At 35.9% G+C, this 16,333-nt stretch overlaps 1 protein-coding gene across 1 annotated transcript in view; it reads left to right on the top strand.

The window, feature by feature from the left end:
* TBX20 (T-box transcription factor 20) overlaps positions 1-16,333 on the top strand; it is a 66,563-nt gene that overhangs the window by 19,192 nt on the left and 31,038 nt on the right. The window contains exon 6 of the mRNA XM_037837551.1: positions 2,241-2,317. Coding sequence (XP_037693479.1) covers positions 2,241-2,317 — 77 coding nt within the window. The remainder of the gene's footprint in view (positions 1-2,240; positions 2,318-16,333) is intronic.

The raw sequence follows: 16,333 nt of genomic DNA, 5'->3' as shown, positions 1-16,333 counted from the left end.
GTTGTAAAAGTGCTGTCATGAACTATAAAGCACTTTAGAAATATGAAACATTTTAATTTATAATTATTTAATAGAAAGAAGCATGGTTCCTGACCTTAGGGATTTTAACATCTTGTTGGTATTTTATAAACTTTGAACATACTGATTGCCTGGACTTTAGAAGATAGTTACAATTTACTTCAAACAAATAAAATCTTTCTTTCTTCTTGAAAATTGACCTTCAAAACTAAATCCCTGTCTGAGTGAATGACTGAAATAGACCTCACCCATCAGAAATCCATGACCATTAAAATAGCAGCTGTGTGTGAGAGAAGGTTCTCTGCAAGCTCTTTTTTAAATACAATTTTACTGAGATATATTCACACACCATATAATCCATCCAAAGAATACAATCAGTGGCTCACAGTATCATCATATAGTTGTGCATTTATCACTACAATCAATTTTAGAACATTTTCATTACTCCAAAAAAAATAAAAAACACAAAAAAGAACACCCAAGACATCCCATACTTCTTATCCCTCTATTATACAAGCTCTTGATAGCTACATTTCAGAAGCAAACACAGCGGTTCCTTTATATTTCTTTATATGCATAGCTGTTGCTATCCATTGAAAACAGGTTTCTTATGTATCTAGCTTATTTCCTTCCCTGTTTACCAATTCCCATTTTTTTAACTGAAAAGGAAATTAGCTATTTTCTTTAGCTGCTGTGGAGTCAGTGTTCATGGGCTGAAAATGAGCATTTCTGAGGCACTGTTCAGTATCTTTACAAATTAATATCTTTAAAGAATGAATCTTGTAACTTGCTGGTATTATTGCTAGAGAAGAGCAGTCTCTTTGGTCAGAAGAGCACGAAAGATGCTATTTTAAGCAAAGTAAATAGCTTCTTTGCACCTTGGACATTAGCTCCTGTTAAGGAAACTTGAAAAAGAAAAATGTTCCTTGACTTTTTAATTAAAAAAAGCAGTTATCTTATCCAGGTATTAACAGTTTAAAATGAACTATAGATGCCTTCTTGACAGAGGGAAAGTTGCTTTTTGACAAAATAATAATTCAAACATCTTTTTTGATTATGTTTACTCCTTTAAAGGACAAGTACGTGCCTCCATCTATAACTTTTCCCTCAGTTAAGAATATTCTGAGTGTGTCCCTCTCTCAAGATTAACATAAATTCTGATTTTGATACTAATGAGCTATGTCTCTCTTTAAAGGTTTTATGGTTCGAATTAAGTTACTAACTGGCTATGTCTTGGTGCTTATGTGCTTTATGCCTCAGTTTGACCAAATGCCAGATGACAGCGTGGACCACATGGTCTCTAAGTTTCCTTTCGGCTCTACGGTTCAGGTGTATGTTTGAATCAGTGTTTCCTGTTTTTTTGTTTTTGTTTTTTGCTTCACAACCTAATGCATTTTTCTTTGGAGGAGCAATGCACATGATTTAATGGATCTTTCTACATAAATATTAATACTCTGCAAATTATGAATACTACAGCATAGACAATATTTATGGTTGTGATTCATTTATTAGAAAGTATTTTTTCCATATAAGCATGGAGTTCTATGAATAACATATGGAAAGATTATAAAAGATGGAGTGGTTGGATTCTAATTTAGTTGAATGGCAGTGGGAACAGGGGTAAATTCATATGCTGAACACTTTAAATCATGCATTTATATCATGCCTATTGATATAGTATTGAGTTACTGAATATGCAGCCATTATTGGCCATTTTATCTTTTTTATCTATTATGGTATGTATATATGCCCATGGTATTAACAAAAGATACCGCCCAGTCAGAACGAGGCAGCATTTCTGTTTTCTTTCCCCATGGCCCACCAATCTCTGGAATTCTTGGCGGTGCTCCCATCTTGGCAGGCCTCCCAACTCCCCCCAGTCCAGCCCTGACCTTTCACTACTCTCTTAAATACTTCACACCCCAGCCAAACGGCTCACGTCTACCCTTGCATGAAAGGCCCCCATCCCTACTTGTTTCCCTCCATTGACCTCCAGCCTGTCCTCTAATACCTCCTCCTCTCTGAGGCCTTTCCTCACCATCCCAATGATTCATCACTTCTGTGAACTTCTCTAGCCCTTTGGATACTTCTCAGCACACTGAGAGACCTTAAGATATTCTTGGGGTGCTGTGGAAAATGAAAAAAAAAAAAGCCTCGATTTCTGATTTTACTTCCTTGACCTCAGAAATGACCTAGTTGTGTTCCCATTCTTTCCTTTCCAGATAACCAAGCTGAAAATAGATAGCAATCCTTTTGCCAAAGGATTCCGGGACTCCTCCAGGCTCACTGACATTGAGAGGTAATGAGAATTTTCTGTTTACTTCTTTGTCCAGATAAGATAAAGAGAAGAGAGAGTTTGTAAAACACTCTCCTCTCCACTCCAAAGAACCATAACTTTACTGCATACAGTCTCTGATTTGCTGCCCCTCCCCCATTCCTCCCAGTTATAAACCCTGGAGATATGCACTGCTTAAGTCTTAGCTGCTGCTGTTGGATCTATTATATGCTCGATTTCGGAGGTGGTTTTGAGAAATAGTTTCTTGGCTCAAGACGTTTGTTCAACTATAAAAAATAGGGCTTTCTTGTTATCAAAAATTTAATCCTCTTGATGATATTAAGCTTCATTTCTGGAAGAGTGGTAATCTGCAGAGAAACGGACTCTCGATAGCCTCTTGTCTTCTGAAGTGAACATATTTGCTGACATGAATATAAGGGTAGTTTGAGATTTCGAAACAAGGAAATTAATTTAATTCAAGACCACATAATTTTGTCTGTAGGGGAGGCTTCTTATTTTCAATAGGAGAGACATCAGGTCTCAGGGTCTTTAAGAAGACAAGTGAGATTCATCTACCTAGAACTTGCCCCACCTTTTTACTTAATTAAAATGGCTCACGCAGTGTGGATGGTCTATGTGATGATTAATAACTATATTAGAGATCCACAGTTTGCCCAATATAGATGTCAAAAAAAGGTGCTTTTCTAATAGTCTATTTCAACAAGATTGACTGGTTTGTACTCCTTAAGCACACTATGTAACTTTCTATCCTTGTTCTTGACATGATTTGCAGTCTTTATTGATAAATTGGGTACCCTTAGCCACCAGCTCTGTTTTATTTTATACCCACATCTTTGTATGATTTCCCTACCAACTGATACACACTTCTTCTAACTCTTTGCTACCTACCACATCTTCCCATCTCCTGACCTCAGCACTTCTGCCCAACCTGTCCTGGCAACTCAAATTAATGGGTTATTATGTGTGTTAGCGACATCTGTCCGTTCTTTCCCTAACCCAAATCACAGAGTATAGGGTGCTAGTTTCAATTGGAGGGAACTGATATAGAGGCTGGGTGGGGAGACAGAGAAGCCAGGAGCAGAGGCTGAATGTTGGACAGGAGCAGTGGAATTTGAGAAGAAAAGAAAGATAATTAGAAAGTTAGGGAGCTTGACTAGTGGTTGGAGGTGTTGAGATCAAGAAAGGAAACTTGAGCTTGTGTTGGGAATCCATTGCAAAATGCAGAGAAAAGGCATGGGGGTAACTCTCCCTTTAGGTGGAATATAGAAAGGCAATCAGACACAATTCGGGAGAATGTCATGTTTGCAGTATGGGTAACAAATGAATCCATTTACAAAGCCTGTTCTCATTTATACGTGACCTTTTTTCATTTCCTATTTCTGGAGTGCCAGAGGTACTGACTCAGACTGGGTTTATGTATCTAGGATTGTAAGTGAACTTTTCCTCACTGTTAGTCAGATGTCAAATAAGAATGAAGACAATGACTCAGTGGAGCAGTAGTGATGTGTTTTTATAGTGTACGTCATATCAGAGGATAAGCATGGTATATTGGGAGACAAAAATCATGGGCTGGAATCCCAGCTCGACCTTTTATTAGCTGAGTGTCTTAGTTTGCCAGGCTGTGCTGACAAATGCCTTACCATTAGTTGGCGTAAACCACAGGTATTTATTGGCTCATGGTTTTGAGGCAAGAAGTCCCAGATCGAGACATTGACAAGGCTTGGTTTCTCCCCAAAGACTGTAGAGGTCTGGTGTTGGCTGCTGGCAATCCTTGGGGTTCCTTGGCTTTCCTGTCACAAAGCAATGTCCTCTGCTTTCTTGCTTGTGTGACTTCCAGGTCCTCTTTAATCCAGATTAAGACGCACCCTCATTCAGTTGGGCCGCACTATGATTAGAAATAACATCTTCCCAGGGTCCTATTTACAATGGGTTCATACCCACTGGGAGGCAGAGTAAGATTAAGAACATGTTTGCTGGGGCACATGATTCAACCTAATGCAGAGTGATCCTGGAGAAGTCACCTGACCTCTGAATCTGTTTCCTCTTCTAGAAGATGAATAAAATAACCTTGCTCACTTCTAAGGTTTATTTTGAGAATCAAGTAAGATGAGATTTATGAAAGCACTTTATAAATCTAGAAATGTAGAATAATTTTAAGTTCCTCATTTTATCAGATACCATTTGATCAAACAGTTTTTAACCTCATCTAAGTCTACTTTTAATAGTCTTAATAAACCAGTCCTAAAGTAAAAATAGCTCTTTAGTCACACATGTGCACGTGTGCTCGTGAGATACGAGTATGTTCTGACTGCACTTTAGAATAACATATTTGGTAATGCACGCAGCCACATTTTCCACTTATTGAATAAGCAGCCTGTGTGGGGAAACTCACGTGTACATGAAGCTAAGTAGCTTTCAATGGTGTGAGGGCCAAAAGAGCACTCTTATGTGACTAGCTGAAAGTTTGCAAGATGACTTAAGTAGTGTGAAATTGGCCCAGGTTTCAAATTTCATTTCCAGGTATTTAAGTCTGAATTTTTCCTAAACAGCCTTTGGGGATGGAACAAATCAGATCAATTGATCTTTAGAGACCTAAAGAAATTAAATTAGTCTGGAGTCAGTTACTGCACTAAACCATTTAGTAATTGAATTGCTCCCTGTAACTGATTGAAAACAGCCCCAATCTGTAACAATACAGGGAGCTTTTCTTTATGAGAGATCTGAGAGAAAAACACATCTTTTTATGACATGATGACAGAAATTGCACTTTTGCAACCTAATTGAATATGATGTTATAAATACGTGACCTTAATGATTTTGAATTTCCTGTTCCAGATTTACAACTACTGTGTGGGACACCCAAACAAAAATGCCTTTAGGATTGGCTCTGTTAGCCTTTTGCCTCTAAACTCACAATAATATTCCTTCTATAATTGCATAAGCTTTAGGGATATTCTAAAAGGTATTATGGTTTTCCTGCTGCGATTTTACGAGACTCTTTTCTGATACTTGAATGTCTCATACTTCATGTAGATTACTCTTCAGAGGTAACAGCTCCCTCTTTTATAAAGGGAAACTCATCTCATTAGAAAAAATAGAAAGTAGTTTTATTAGATGCTCTGCATATGTGCCTGCTATGGATAGCTAAGAATAAACCAAAAGCCAAAAGAGATTTCTTAAGAGAATCTAATTTATAGTTATTTAGATCAGGGAAAGAATTATCTTCTGGTTCCACACAATAAATAAGCTACAGACAGTCTGTCAGTGGATGTCACTTTATTTTGCTCTTTGTACAATCTGGCCCACACACAAAGGCAGTATTTCTTCTGAGAAAGGAAAAATAACCAGGAGGGATTTTTTTGTGTTTTCTTCAGAATTAAGGTGGTTTTTTTTTTAAGTTAATGTTTTTATTTTTTGATAAACAGTTCATGCTCATTGCAGAAAAAATCAGAAAATACTGACAAGCAAGAAAAAGAGCACACACAGACAAAAAACACAACTTGCAAAACCTTGTTATTCTTCCAGGTACTTCCCTGTGCATGCATGGACGTTTTCTTCCTTTCAAGTTTATCATGTCACAATTCTATTTTAAATAATGTTTTCTTAACATCAGTAGATATATATATGCAATACACTTTTTTAAATTAGAGGAGTTGTAAGTCTACAAAAATATTATGCAGAAAATACAGAGTTCCCAAAATATAGAACATTTGACTGCAATGCACTTTTTAATGGCCTCATTTTCCATTACGTAGCATCATTTACTTGTCCAATCCTACCCATTTGTCATTTAGGTTTTCTACTTTTTGTTATTACAAATAGTACCAGGAGGAAAATCTCTGTATCTGTCTCTTTACAGATATACTTAATTATTTTCACAAATGAAAATTCTGGGTCAAAGGATATACATATTTTTAAGTCTTTCCATACATACTGCCAAATTCCTGTCCGTGTCATGGTCTTTTTTCATTATCCTTGTCAACATGATCATCTTTTCATTTTTGCCAATCTGATAGGTGAACATTTACAACATATATTCTTTTGTGAATTGAATTGTCTGTCCTTAGCTCATTTATTTTCCTTTTGGATTGTTCATCTCCTTCTCTTACTGATTTATAGAAGAAATTTATATACCAAGAGTATTAGCATTTTATTGTTCACAGATGTTGGAGAATCATTTTACCAATTTGAAAATAAGTTTTTTATTTATGTTGTTTTTGATAAATAAAATTAACACCTAATCTATTGCTCTCTTTATGATTTCTATTTTAGAAATACTTTCCCCCACTCCAAAATTATAGAAATATTCAACTATAATTTTCTGTCACTTCACTGCTTTCTAGTTTTGCATTTAAATCTTAACTCATGTGGTACTTATTTTGGTGTACATATGAAATAGATACCTAACTATATTTTTTACAAGTGGTCCCAATTCTATATTTTTGGCAATATATTCCTTTCCCACTGATTTAGAACTAACTATCTTTATCACATATGAAATTCTTATGTTTGGTAGTTCTTACAGTCTCTTCATCAATCTGCCACTACTGCATTGATGTAAATTTTGTACATTGATAACATAGGTAAATATCTCATGATGCTTAAATATCTAATATGGCAAATCCCAACTTTTTTTATTTTTTTTATTTGTCATTGTTTGATAGTCTTTATAGTTCCAGACTTTGGAGCAATTTTGTCAAGTTCTAAAAAAAAAAAAAAAAAAGAAAGAAAGAAAGAAAGAAAGAAAGAAAGAAAGAAAGAAAGAAAAAGGCATTGGCATTTTGTTTGGGCATCTGTTGAGACTCCCCTTTTAAGGATATATCATATGTTTGTCTTTTCACTGAAATCTCCTTTTATGTTCTTTGAAAGTTTTGGGGTTTTCAAGTTTGTAAGTCCTATGCATACCTTAGTAGGTTTATACCCAGGTCTAGTAGCCACTGGCCACCTGAAGACTTGAAAGGTGGCTATTCCAAATTGAAATGTGCTATGGATGGAAAAAAATGCACTGGATTTTGAAGACTTAGTATAAAAACAGAATGTAAAATATCTCATCAGTAGTTTAAAAATATTGATCACATGTTGAAATAATATTTTGGACATATTGGGTTAAATAGAATATGTTACAAAAATTAGTTTCACCTATTTCTTTTTATTTATTTTTCTTCATGTGGCTTCTAGACTTTAAAATGATATATGTGGCTCCCATTACATTTATATTGGACAGAACAATTCTAGAGGGTTGGGGAGTTTGCTTTTGTAAATAGTAGTTTAAATTGATATCTGCCTGGTTTGGTCGGTAAAAGGCTATTGATTTCTAAGTGTCTTTGGCGCCCTGACATTTTACTGAACTTAAAAAAAATAAGTTCTAATAAGTTTTCATGTTTCTTGAATTTTCCAGTTAGACTGTTTTATCATTTGCAAAAATGAAAATTTTATTTCCTTCTTGCTAGTAGTTACACTTTTAAAAATGTCGTTTTCTTATTTTGTTACACTGACTAAATTTTCTAGGACACTTGAAAAATAATGATGATGGAATTTTTCTCTTGTTCTTGGCTTGACTTGGAAAGCCTTTACTGTTTTATCATTATATAAACTTTTTGTTGACTGTTGGTTTCAGGCAGATATTATTTATCATATTAAGGTAAGAGCCTTTTATGCCTAGATTAAGATTTTTAAAATTATGAGTGATTATTGGATTTGTATTAAATGCTTTTTTTAAACACCTATTGAGAAAATTTAAATTGCTTTTCTACTTTTGACTAACAATATGATTAATTAGTCTTATTGTCTCTATTGAACAATCCTTGTATTCCTGGGATAAATTCTGCCTGGGTGTCATTTGTTTTTCCTGTAATATGCTGGATATAATCTACTTGTATTTTATTTAAGACTTCGTAATAGAAATTTGACTTTTTGTCTTTTTTTTAATTTCTTTGTCAGTTTTTGGTACCACGGTTCAACTATCTTGTTCAAATGAAGTGAAATATTTCTCTTCTTTGTATTGTTTTGATAATTTTAAATAACAAAGAATCACTTATCTGAAGGTTTGCTCAGTCTTGCCCTAAATTCATCTGGGTGTAGTATTCTTTAGGCAAATGCTTCTTTGACAACTTTCTTAGTTTGTTGCATAGTTTATCAGTCAAATATATATTAACTTCTGCCCCATTTAATGCTTTTTGTCTTAAATTCTACTTTGTCCAATATTATATTGCTGTCCTTTTCTTTTTTTTTTTTTTTAGTTTATGCTTTCTTTTGCTTGCCCTTTAAACTTTAAAATAATTGGTCACTTCAGCAATATTCCCCACTCTCTCTTGCATCATCATAGACATCTCCTGACATTTCTTTCATTTAAGAAAATAAAAACCAATACTCTTTTGATCCTATTTGTCTCTTGCCTCTCAAACTTTCACCCTTCCCCCCTCCACTGAACTACCCTTGTCAAGGTCACCAGTGATCTCCTCATTGCTAAACCCAGTAGTCAATCTCAGTCGTCATTTAGCAGGACCCACCAGCAGCATTTGATAAAGTTGCTCTTTTCCTCCCTCTTCGTACCTTGGCTTCAAGATCTCTCACTCTTCTGGGATTTATTGTACTTCATCGGCCATTCTTTCTCTGTCTCCCATGGTTGGCTCCTCCTCATTTCCTCCATCTACAAACAGTGATGTGCTCCAGGCCTTAGTCCTCGGACCTCTTCTCTTCTCGGTCTGCATCTATTTCCTGGGTGATCTGAACCCAGTTTCATGCCTTTAAGTACCATTATATGTATTATGAGTATGAAATACACATCTCTGGGACCGCCTTTCCAGATTCGAATAGCTTCCTGGCTATTTCTTTTACTTTTTCCATTCCCCCTAAGGGCATCTCAAATTTAACACATCCAAAACTGAACATCTACCCACACTCTTCCACAAATGCTCCTCCTTTGGTGGTTCCATCACAGCTGCTGACAACTGTATCCTTCCCATTACTCTGGCCAGAAACCTTGGAGTCATCCTTGACTCCTTTCTTTCTCACTTCCCACATCCAAACAGCCAACAAATCCTGTTAACTTCCTTCAAAGTATACCCAGAGAGTCCAGCCACTTACCATCTCCACTGCCACCACCCTGAACTAGGCCATTATCATCTCTTTCCTAGATTACAACATTCATTTCCTAATTGACCTCTCTACCTCTTACTGCCTTTAATTCCATTTTCAGTATAGCAGCCAGAATTATCTTGTCAAAAAAGAAAGTCAGATCACATCATTCTTGCTTAAAGCTCTCCAGTGACTCCCCGTCTCATTCAGAGGAAAAGGATTTATAGGTCCTGACACCCCCTGACACCCCCACCACCAGCCCCAACCCCCATTATTTCTCCAAATGCCTCTGTGGTTCTTTTTGCTCACTGCTTCAGCCACACTGGCCTCCTGTTTGTTCTTGAACATGCCCAGGTTCTTGGAGCTTTATGCTTACTTACCATCTGCCTCGGATGTGTTGCCCTGGATATCTGCATGTTCCAAGCCTGCCTTTTCTTTTTTTCCTACTATATCCTGAGTACCTAGTACATAGTAAACCAGGTATTGTGATAACTGATATCTTTGGTCTTGTGTCTGCTGTCTGTTTATTACAGCTGCTTAACTTTTCCTTTTAGTTTCCTGTCTTTTGTTATAGTTACCAAGTTTTTTTCCTTTTGTTAATAAAAATAATGGCTAACACTCCACTTTTCCCATATGCCAGGCAGTGTGCTATGTACTTTACACGCTTTATTTCAGTTACTCTTCCAAACAATCATATGGTAAAGAAGCTACTATTATCCCTGTTTTGTAGATGAGATAAGATTCATACTTTATACATATTCACATGATTTGTGATGAAGCTGAGCCTCAAATCCAATTTAGTTTGTCTGAAACCAATGTCCTTTCTCTAATGTCCATGACATTTTTTAAAATTTTTTATTGTAGTGACATATGTACAACTCAAAATTTCCCATTTTAACCACGTTCAAGTGTACATTTCAGTGGTATTGATTGCATTCACAATGTTTTGCTCCCATCACCAGCATTCGTTACTCCAATTTTTTTATAACCTCAAACAGAAACCCTGCACTGATTAAGCAGTAACTCCTCCCTCTCATCCAGCTCCTGGTACCCAGTAATTTACTATCTGTCTCTATGATATTGACTTATTCTAGGTATTTCATATAAACAAGAGCATACAATATTTGTCTTTTTGTGTTTGGCTCATTTCACTCAACATGATGTCTTCAAGGTTCATCCACGTTATAGCATTGTTGCATCTATTTTTAATAATTATTTCCTTTAAATTCTCAAACGTCATAGTAAAATTGATATTTTTGTGTTACTGTCAGTAATGAAACATAAGTATTTAATATATGATTTTTCCTCTTCTACCTCTTCTTCAACCCATAATTTTGCTTGACATGATCTGGGATTTTAAATTCAGGTTTAAATTATTCATGTATCTTTACTTTTTTTTCAAAATTGTTTCTTGATGTTAATGTAAGGATCACAGACACATTAACTGTAATCATTTAAACTTAACTGCAGTTGCACCCGCTTCATTGTTGACTGCTTTTTCCTTCTCCCTCTATCTCCCTCCCCTTTCTCCTTTTTATTTTTTATTTTTTGCTTCTAATGAATCTGCTCTATTCAGCCCTTCTAAAACTCCTGTTGTGCATATGTAGTGTCTCCTGAATCTATCCCCTATTTTTCTTATCTATTATTTGATAATTCCCATCTCTTTAACTTTTTACTCTGAGGATAAATTTTGAGGGAACTGCTTACATGTGTCACCTAATCTGTTGTTTCTGTTTTCTGCACCATCCAATATTCTGTTTACTGTCTCTATTGAGTTATTTGAAAATGTTGTCATTTCCAGGAACACTTTCATTTTTTTAAGATTTTTTTTTCATGGCTATATATTAATATAGGGGTTCTTAAAATCTTACTGAAAATGAAAATACAAATTAGGGATTAAAAATCTTCTTTCGACAAGCCTATTTCCAGAGATTATTTGTTCTGCTTTATTAAATTAGTTTCTTCTTTTGAACTACTGATTTTTTTTTTTTGTAATGTCCAATTATTTTTCTCTAGCTCTTCTATAGAATGGAAAACTTTTTGTCTAGTGTTAGGAGCTGATATTAATTCTGAATAAAAGTGTTTGGATCTTTAACAGACCTTTCACGTGCATTCTGAAGAAGAGTAAATAATTTAAATTTATTGTAATTTTGCCAGCATGGAGATTAAATCATTCTTGTTGGATTGTGGAGTTGTTGTAGGTGGGTGGAGATAGCCTCTGTTAAAGGAGTTTTACCTTTGTGTTTATTAAGCTCCCCTCTCTGCCTTGGCAGCTAGAAATTACTTGAGGCAATGACCTATGACCCCAACAAACCAGCCTCACTGCCCCCTCTGAGGCCAGTCACGGTCCTGGCCACACCCCCTTCAGTGGACCTTCCCCCCAGACACCCTCAGTCCGAGACTCTACTCCCCATCAACTGCTCCAAGATCTACCTTCATCTTTAGCCTCTCTAGCTCCAAATTGGGGTTCAGGCCTCTGACAAGTAGTGTACCTGTTTACACCTTCATCAGGTAGTTTTCTTCCTTATTTTCCTTTCCTTGGTGCTTCTCTCATTCCTTTCCTGTTTGTGGCTGAAATATCTGAGTATGTAGTTGGCAGCCTCCCTAATTTCCTGAGTTTTCCTTTTTTTCTTGATCATGTCAGTTTGACAGGAAATTACATACATAGGCTTATATCACCATATTGGTTTGGAATTTATGCTAGAAGTGGTTTGAAGCCCCCCGGCATTGAATAAAACCTACAGACTCATGAAATTTGGAAACAAGCCCGGGGTGATTGAAGCCTTTTCTTTTTTTTGCTCAGAGATCAAAGGCATACTCTATTAGTTTAGATGAGGAAGGAGACTTCAGGAAAGCAAGTTGCAAATCTAATATTCTAGCAATTTGTGGAAGTTTTGTCTACATCTAGCAATGAAGCAGCAAGCATTTTCGTAGATTTGCTAAAGAGGTTCACAGTTTGTGGATAATTTCTAGGTCTTTCATAATGACTTATGGTGCTAGGAAGTAATGTTTGGTTCTAACACAGCTCTAGGCTGGTTTGGAGAGATTCTGAAGCACTCAGATTTTCATTAAGAGTTTTTTAGGGTCATTGGGGCCCTCCTCTAATTAGTTAAATAGCTTAGAGCAGGGGTTGGCACACTACAGCCTGGCATCTGAGGAAATGTTAGCATCAAGGAAACTGCACACCCAGAAATATTACCCCATTAGGATGAATTTTCCCCTTTCTGGGTTAAAATGAAGAAACTTTTGAACTTTACTTGGGGGCCCACAAGTAAAGTAAAGGGGGTGATGCTTGTTGACAAAGCTGGAGAGATCTGATATTTGCCAACATTTTATTTTTCCTCCTTTGAGGCATGCTATTAGGGTCATTTAGAACTTATAGCTCAAGAAAGTTTGAACCAGAGTAGTTCAAGCCAGAAGAAAGATGACAGGGATAGATGGCAATGTAATAACCTGGCAATGTATGGTTTTCAAGATTCCTTATAGATTTCAATTATCTGTGCTATTTTTGTCCATCTCTAATCTTGTGCCTCATTTATTATGAATAATTGAAAATACACTGTGATTTTCTTTTCTCTTTCAGACTACTAGAAATTTGCTGTGCCCTTAGAGAACAGTGTAAGTGGCATTTGGGGGAAGTAGGTGTTAAAAAGACCTAAAAGATCACCCAACATATTGTTAAGAAATTAGAAAATGAGTCTAAGTACTTACACAAATTAATTTTTCTGAGTTTTGCATTTTAAAATTGCAAAATTCTATATTTGACATATATAAGAATACTCAAACTTCAAATAAATAAAATGTGAATCTCCACCCTTTACCATCCCCCACTCCAGAGGCAATCACTGCTCTGTTTGAGGGATATGTGTGTGTTAAAGATAAAATCCAGTATGAGTTCATACTGATGCTCTCTGTTTCAATTCAAGACGATAGGGTTTTTGCCTAACCTCTTGGACCTTACATCTGGGTCTCTTTTCTCTCTCACTGAGAATATTTTTTTCAATAATGCTGGGAATGATAGAACTAGAATATTCCATCATCACTCATTTGCTTTACCACATGGTAAACACAAACAATGACCTCAGCCTATGCAAATCAGCAGACCTCCAACAACATGTTAACTAAAAGTAGTTAAAAGTATTTTGATGGTTCTTGTCATGAGTATATATCCTAGTAGGGATATATACTTGTTACTTTGAAAAAATAGTTATTTGGAAACAGTTTCAAACTCATAGACAAGTAGCAAGAATAGTACACAGAACTCCCACTATCCTTCATCTAGAGCTGCTGTTAAAGTTCTGTTAATTGTTCCAGTGACTCTCCTGATGGCAAATCACGAGATCCTGGGTCACGCACTGCAGCCAGTTGTTGGTGTCTCTGGTTTCTTCCATCCTGGAACAGCTCTTCAGCCTTTCCTTGACTTTCTTGATCTGCACATGCTAAAGATTACAGGCCAGTCCTTTTGTAGACTCTCCCTCAATTTGGTCTTGTCTGTTTTCTCCTGGTTATGCAGATTTGGCTGGAGTAGCATAGATGCTATTTTTTTATTGTTGTTATGTCATCACCTTGGGAATTTGGTGTCTGTCATGGTACTTTTCTCACTTATTATGCTGGTGTCTTCCTGTCTCCACCATAAAGCTCTCATTCTCTTTGTAAGTGATCACTACTTTGTGAGGAGATTCTTTGAGACTGAGTAAATATCCCTTTTCTCGTCAACCATTCACCAGCTGGTTTTGGCATCCGTTGAGGTTTCTTACCTGAATTATTAATAGGATGTTTAGCGAATTGTGATTTTTTAACATCATCATTCCTTCTGCAGCTATTAGTTGTTTTTCTACTATAAAGAACTTTTACTTGTCCTCATTCACTTTTTCATTTCTAACAGTATGATTCATGGGTGCCTATTTATTTAATGGATTTAATCCATTGCTAACATTATTTATGTTTTAATTTTTATTTTAGTAAAATATAAAATCTAAAACTTCCCCCTTCAACCACGTCCAGATACATACTTGAGTGAATCACTGTGTCTTAAAGTCGGTTGGGATCCTTCCTCCTTGTGGAGGTGCAACACTAACTCAGTGATTCACGTTCCCTTTCATTGGTTTTGTTTTGCTTTGTTTTTATTATTTTTTTATTAGAGAAGTTGTAAGTTTACAGAAAAAACTACGTACAAAATAGAGTTCCCATTAACCCTCCTATTATTAGCACTTTGCATTAGTATGACACCTTTGTTACAGTTGATGAAATAATATTATAATTGTACTATTAGCTATAGTCCATAGTTTACACTACAGTGAATTTTTCCCCCATATACCACCTATTATTGACACGTTGCATTAGTGCGGTAGTTATAATTCATGAAATAACATTTTATAGTTGTATTATTGGCTCAAGTCCATCATTTGCAAAAGGGTTCACTGTATTGTGCAGTCCTATATTTTTTCTTTTAATTTTTTATTTTAGTAACATATATATTACCTAAAATTTCCCCCTTTTAATCACATTCACATATATAAGCCAGTGCTGTTAATTATATTCACAATGTTGTGCTACCAACACCACCAGTCATTTCCAAAACCTTGCAATCAACCCAATAGAAATTCTGTGCAGTTTAAGCATTAACTCCCCATTCCCTATCCCCAGCCTAGCCCCTGGTAACCTATTCTAGATTCTGACACTGAGTTTGCCCATTCTAATTATTCCCCAATCAGTGAGATAATACAATATTTGTCCTTTTGTGTCTGGCTTATTTCATTTAATACGATCTGTTCAAGGTTTGTTCATGTTGCATGAAGAGAGCTTCGTTCCTTTTTAATGCTGACTAATATTCCATTGTATGTGTATACAAAATTTTGTTTATCCATCATCTGTTGAGGGACACTTGGGTTGCTTTCATCTTTTGGCAATTGTGAATTAATGCTGCTATGAGCATCAGTGTGCAAGTATCTGCTCAAGTCCCTGCTTTCATTTCATATACATAGAAGTGGGATTGCTGGGTCATAAGGTAATTCTAGACCTAACTTTATGAGGAAAGGCCAAACTATCTTTCACAGCGGCTGCACCATTTTACATCCCCACCAACAAGGAATGAGTGTTCCTGCTTCTCTACATCTTCTCCAAAATTTGTAATTTTCTGCTTTGTAAATAGCTGCCATCCTAGTGGGTGTGAAATGGTATCTTACTGTGGTTTTGATTTGCATTTCCCTGAGAGCTAATGATGTTAAGCATCTTTTCATGTACATTTTAGCCTTTTGCATATCCTTTTTGGAGAAATTTCTATTCAAATCTTTTCCCAATTTTTATTATTGGGTTGTCTTCTTGTTGTTGAGTCATAGGATTTCTTCATGTATGCTGAATATTAAACCCTTATCAGATATGTGGTTTCCAAATATTTTCTCCCATTGAGTAGGTTGTCTTTTCACTTTTATGACAAAGTTCTTTGATGCACAAAGGTTTTTAATTTTGATGAGGTCTCATTTGTCTGTTTTTTCTTCTGTTGTATGCACTTTGTATGTACAGTCTAAGAAACCATTGCCTAACACAAGATCCTGAAGATTCTTCCTTCTGCATTCTTCTAGAAGTTTTATAGTCCTAGTTCTTAAATTTAGGTCTTTGATCCATTTTGAGTTAATTTTGGTATATGCTGTGAGGCAGGGGTCCTCATTCGTTCTTTGGTTATGGATATCCAGTTCTCCCAGCAGCATTTGTTGAATAGACTATTCTTTCCCAATTGAGTAGACTTGGTGGCCTTGTCAAAAATAAATTGGCCATGGATGTGAGGGTCTTGTTTCTTAGCTCTCAACTGATTCCATTGGTCTGTATAACTACCCTGCACCAATACCATGCTGTTTTGACCACTGTAGCTTTGTAATAAATTTTAAAGTCAGGAAGTGTGAGTCCTCCAAATTTGTTCTTCTCTTCCAAGATGGTTTTGGCTAT

This window comes from Choloepus didactylus, chromosome 5, assembly GCF_015220235.1.
Source record: "Choloepus didactylus isolate mChoDid1 chromosome 5, mChoDid1.pri, whole genome shotgun sequence".
Taxonomy (NCBI): domain Eukaryota; kingdom Metazoa; phylum Chordata; class Mammalia; order Pilosa; family Megalonychidae; genus Choloepus; species Choloepus didactylus.
This window is presented reverse-complemented; position numbering and strand designations above follow the sequence as displayed.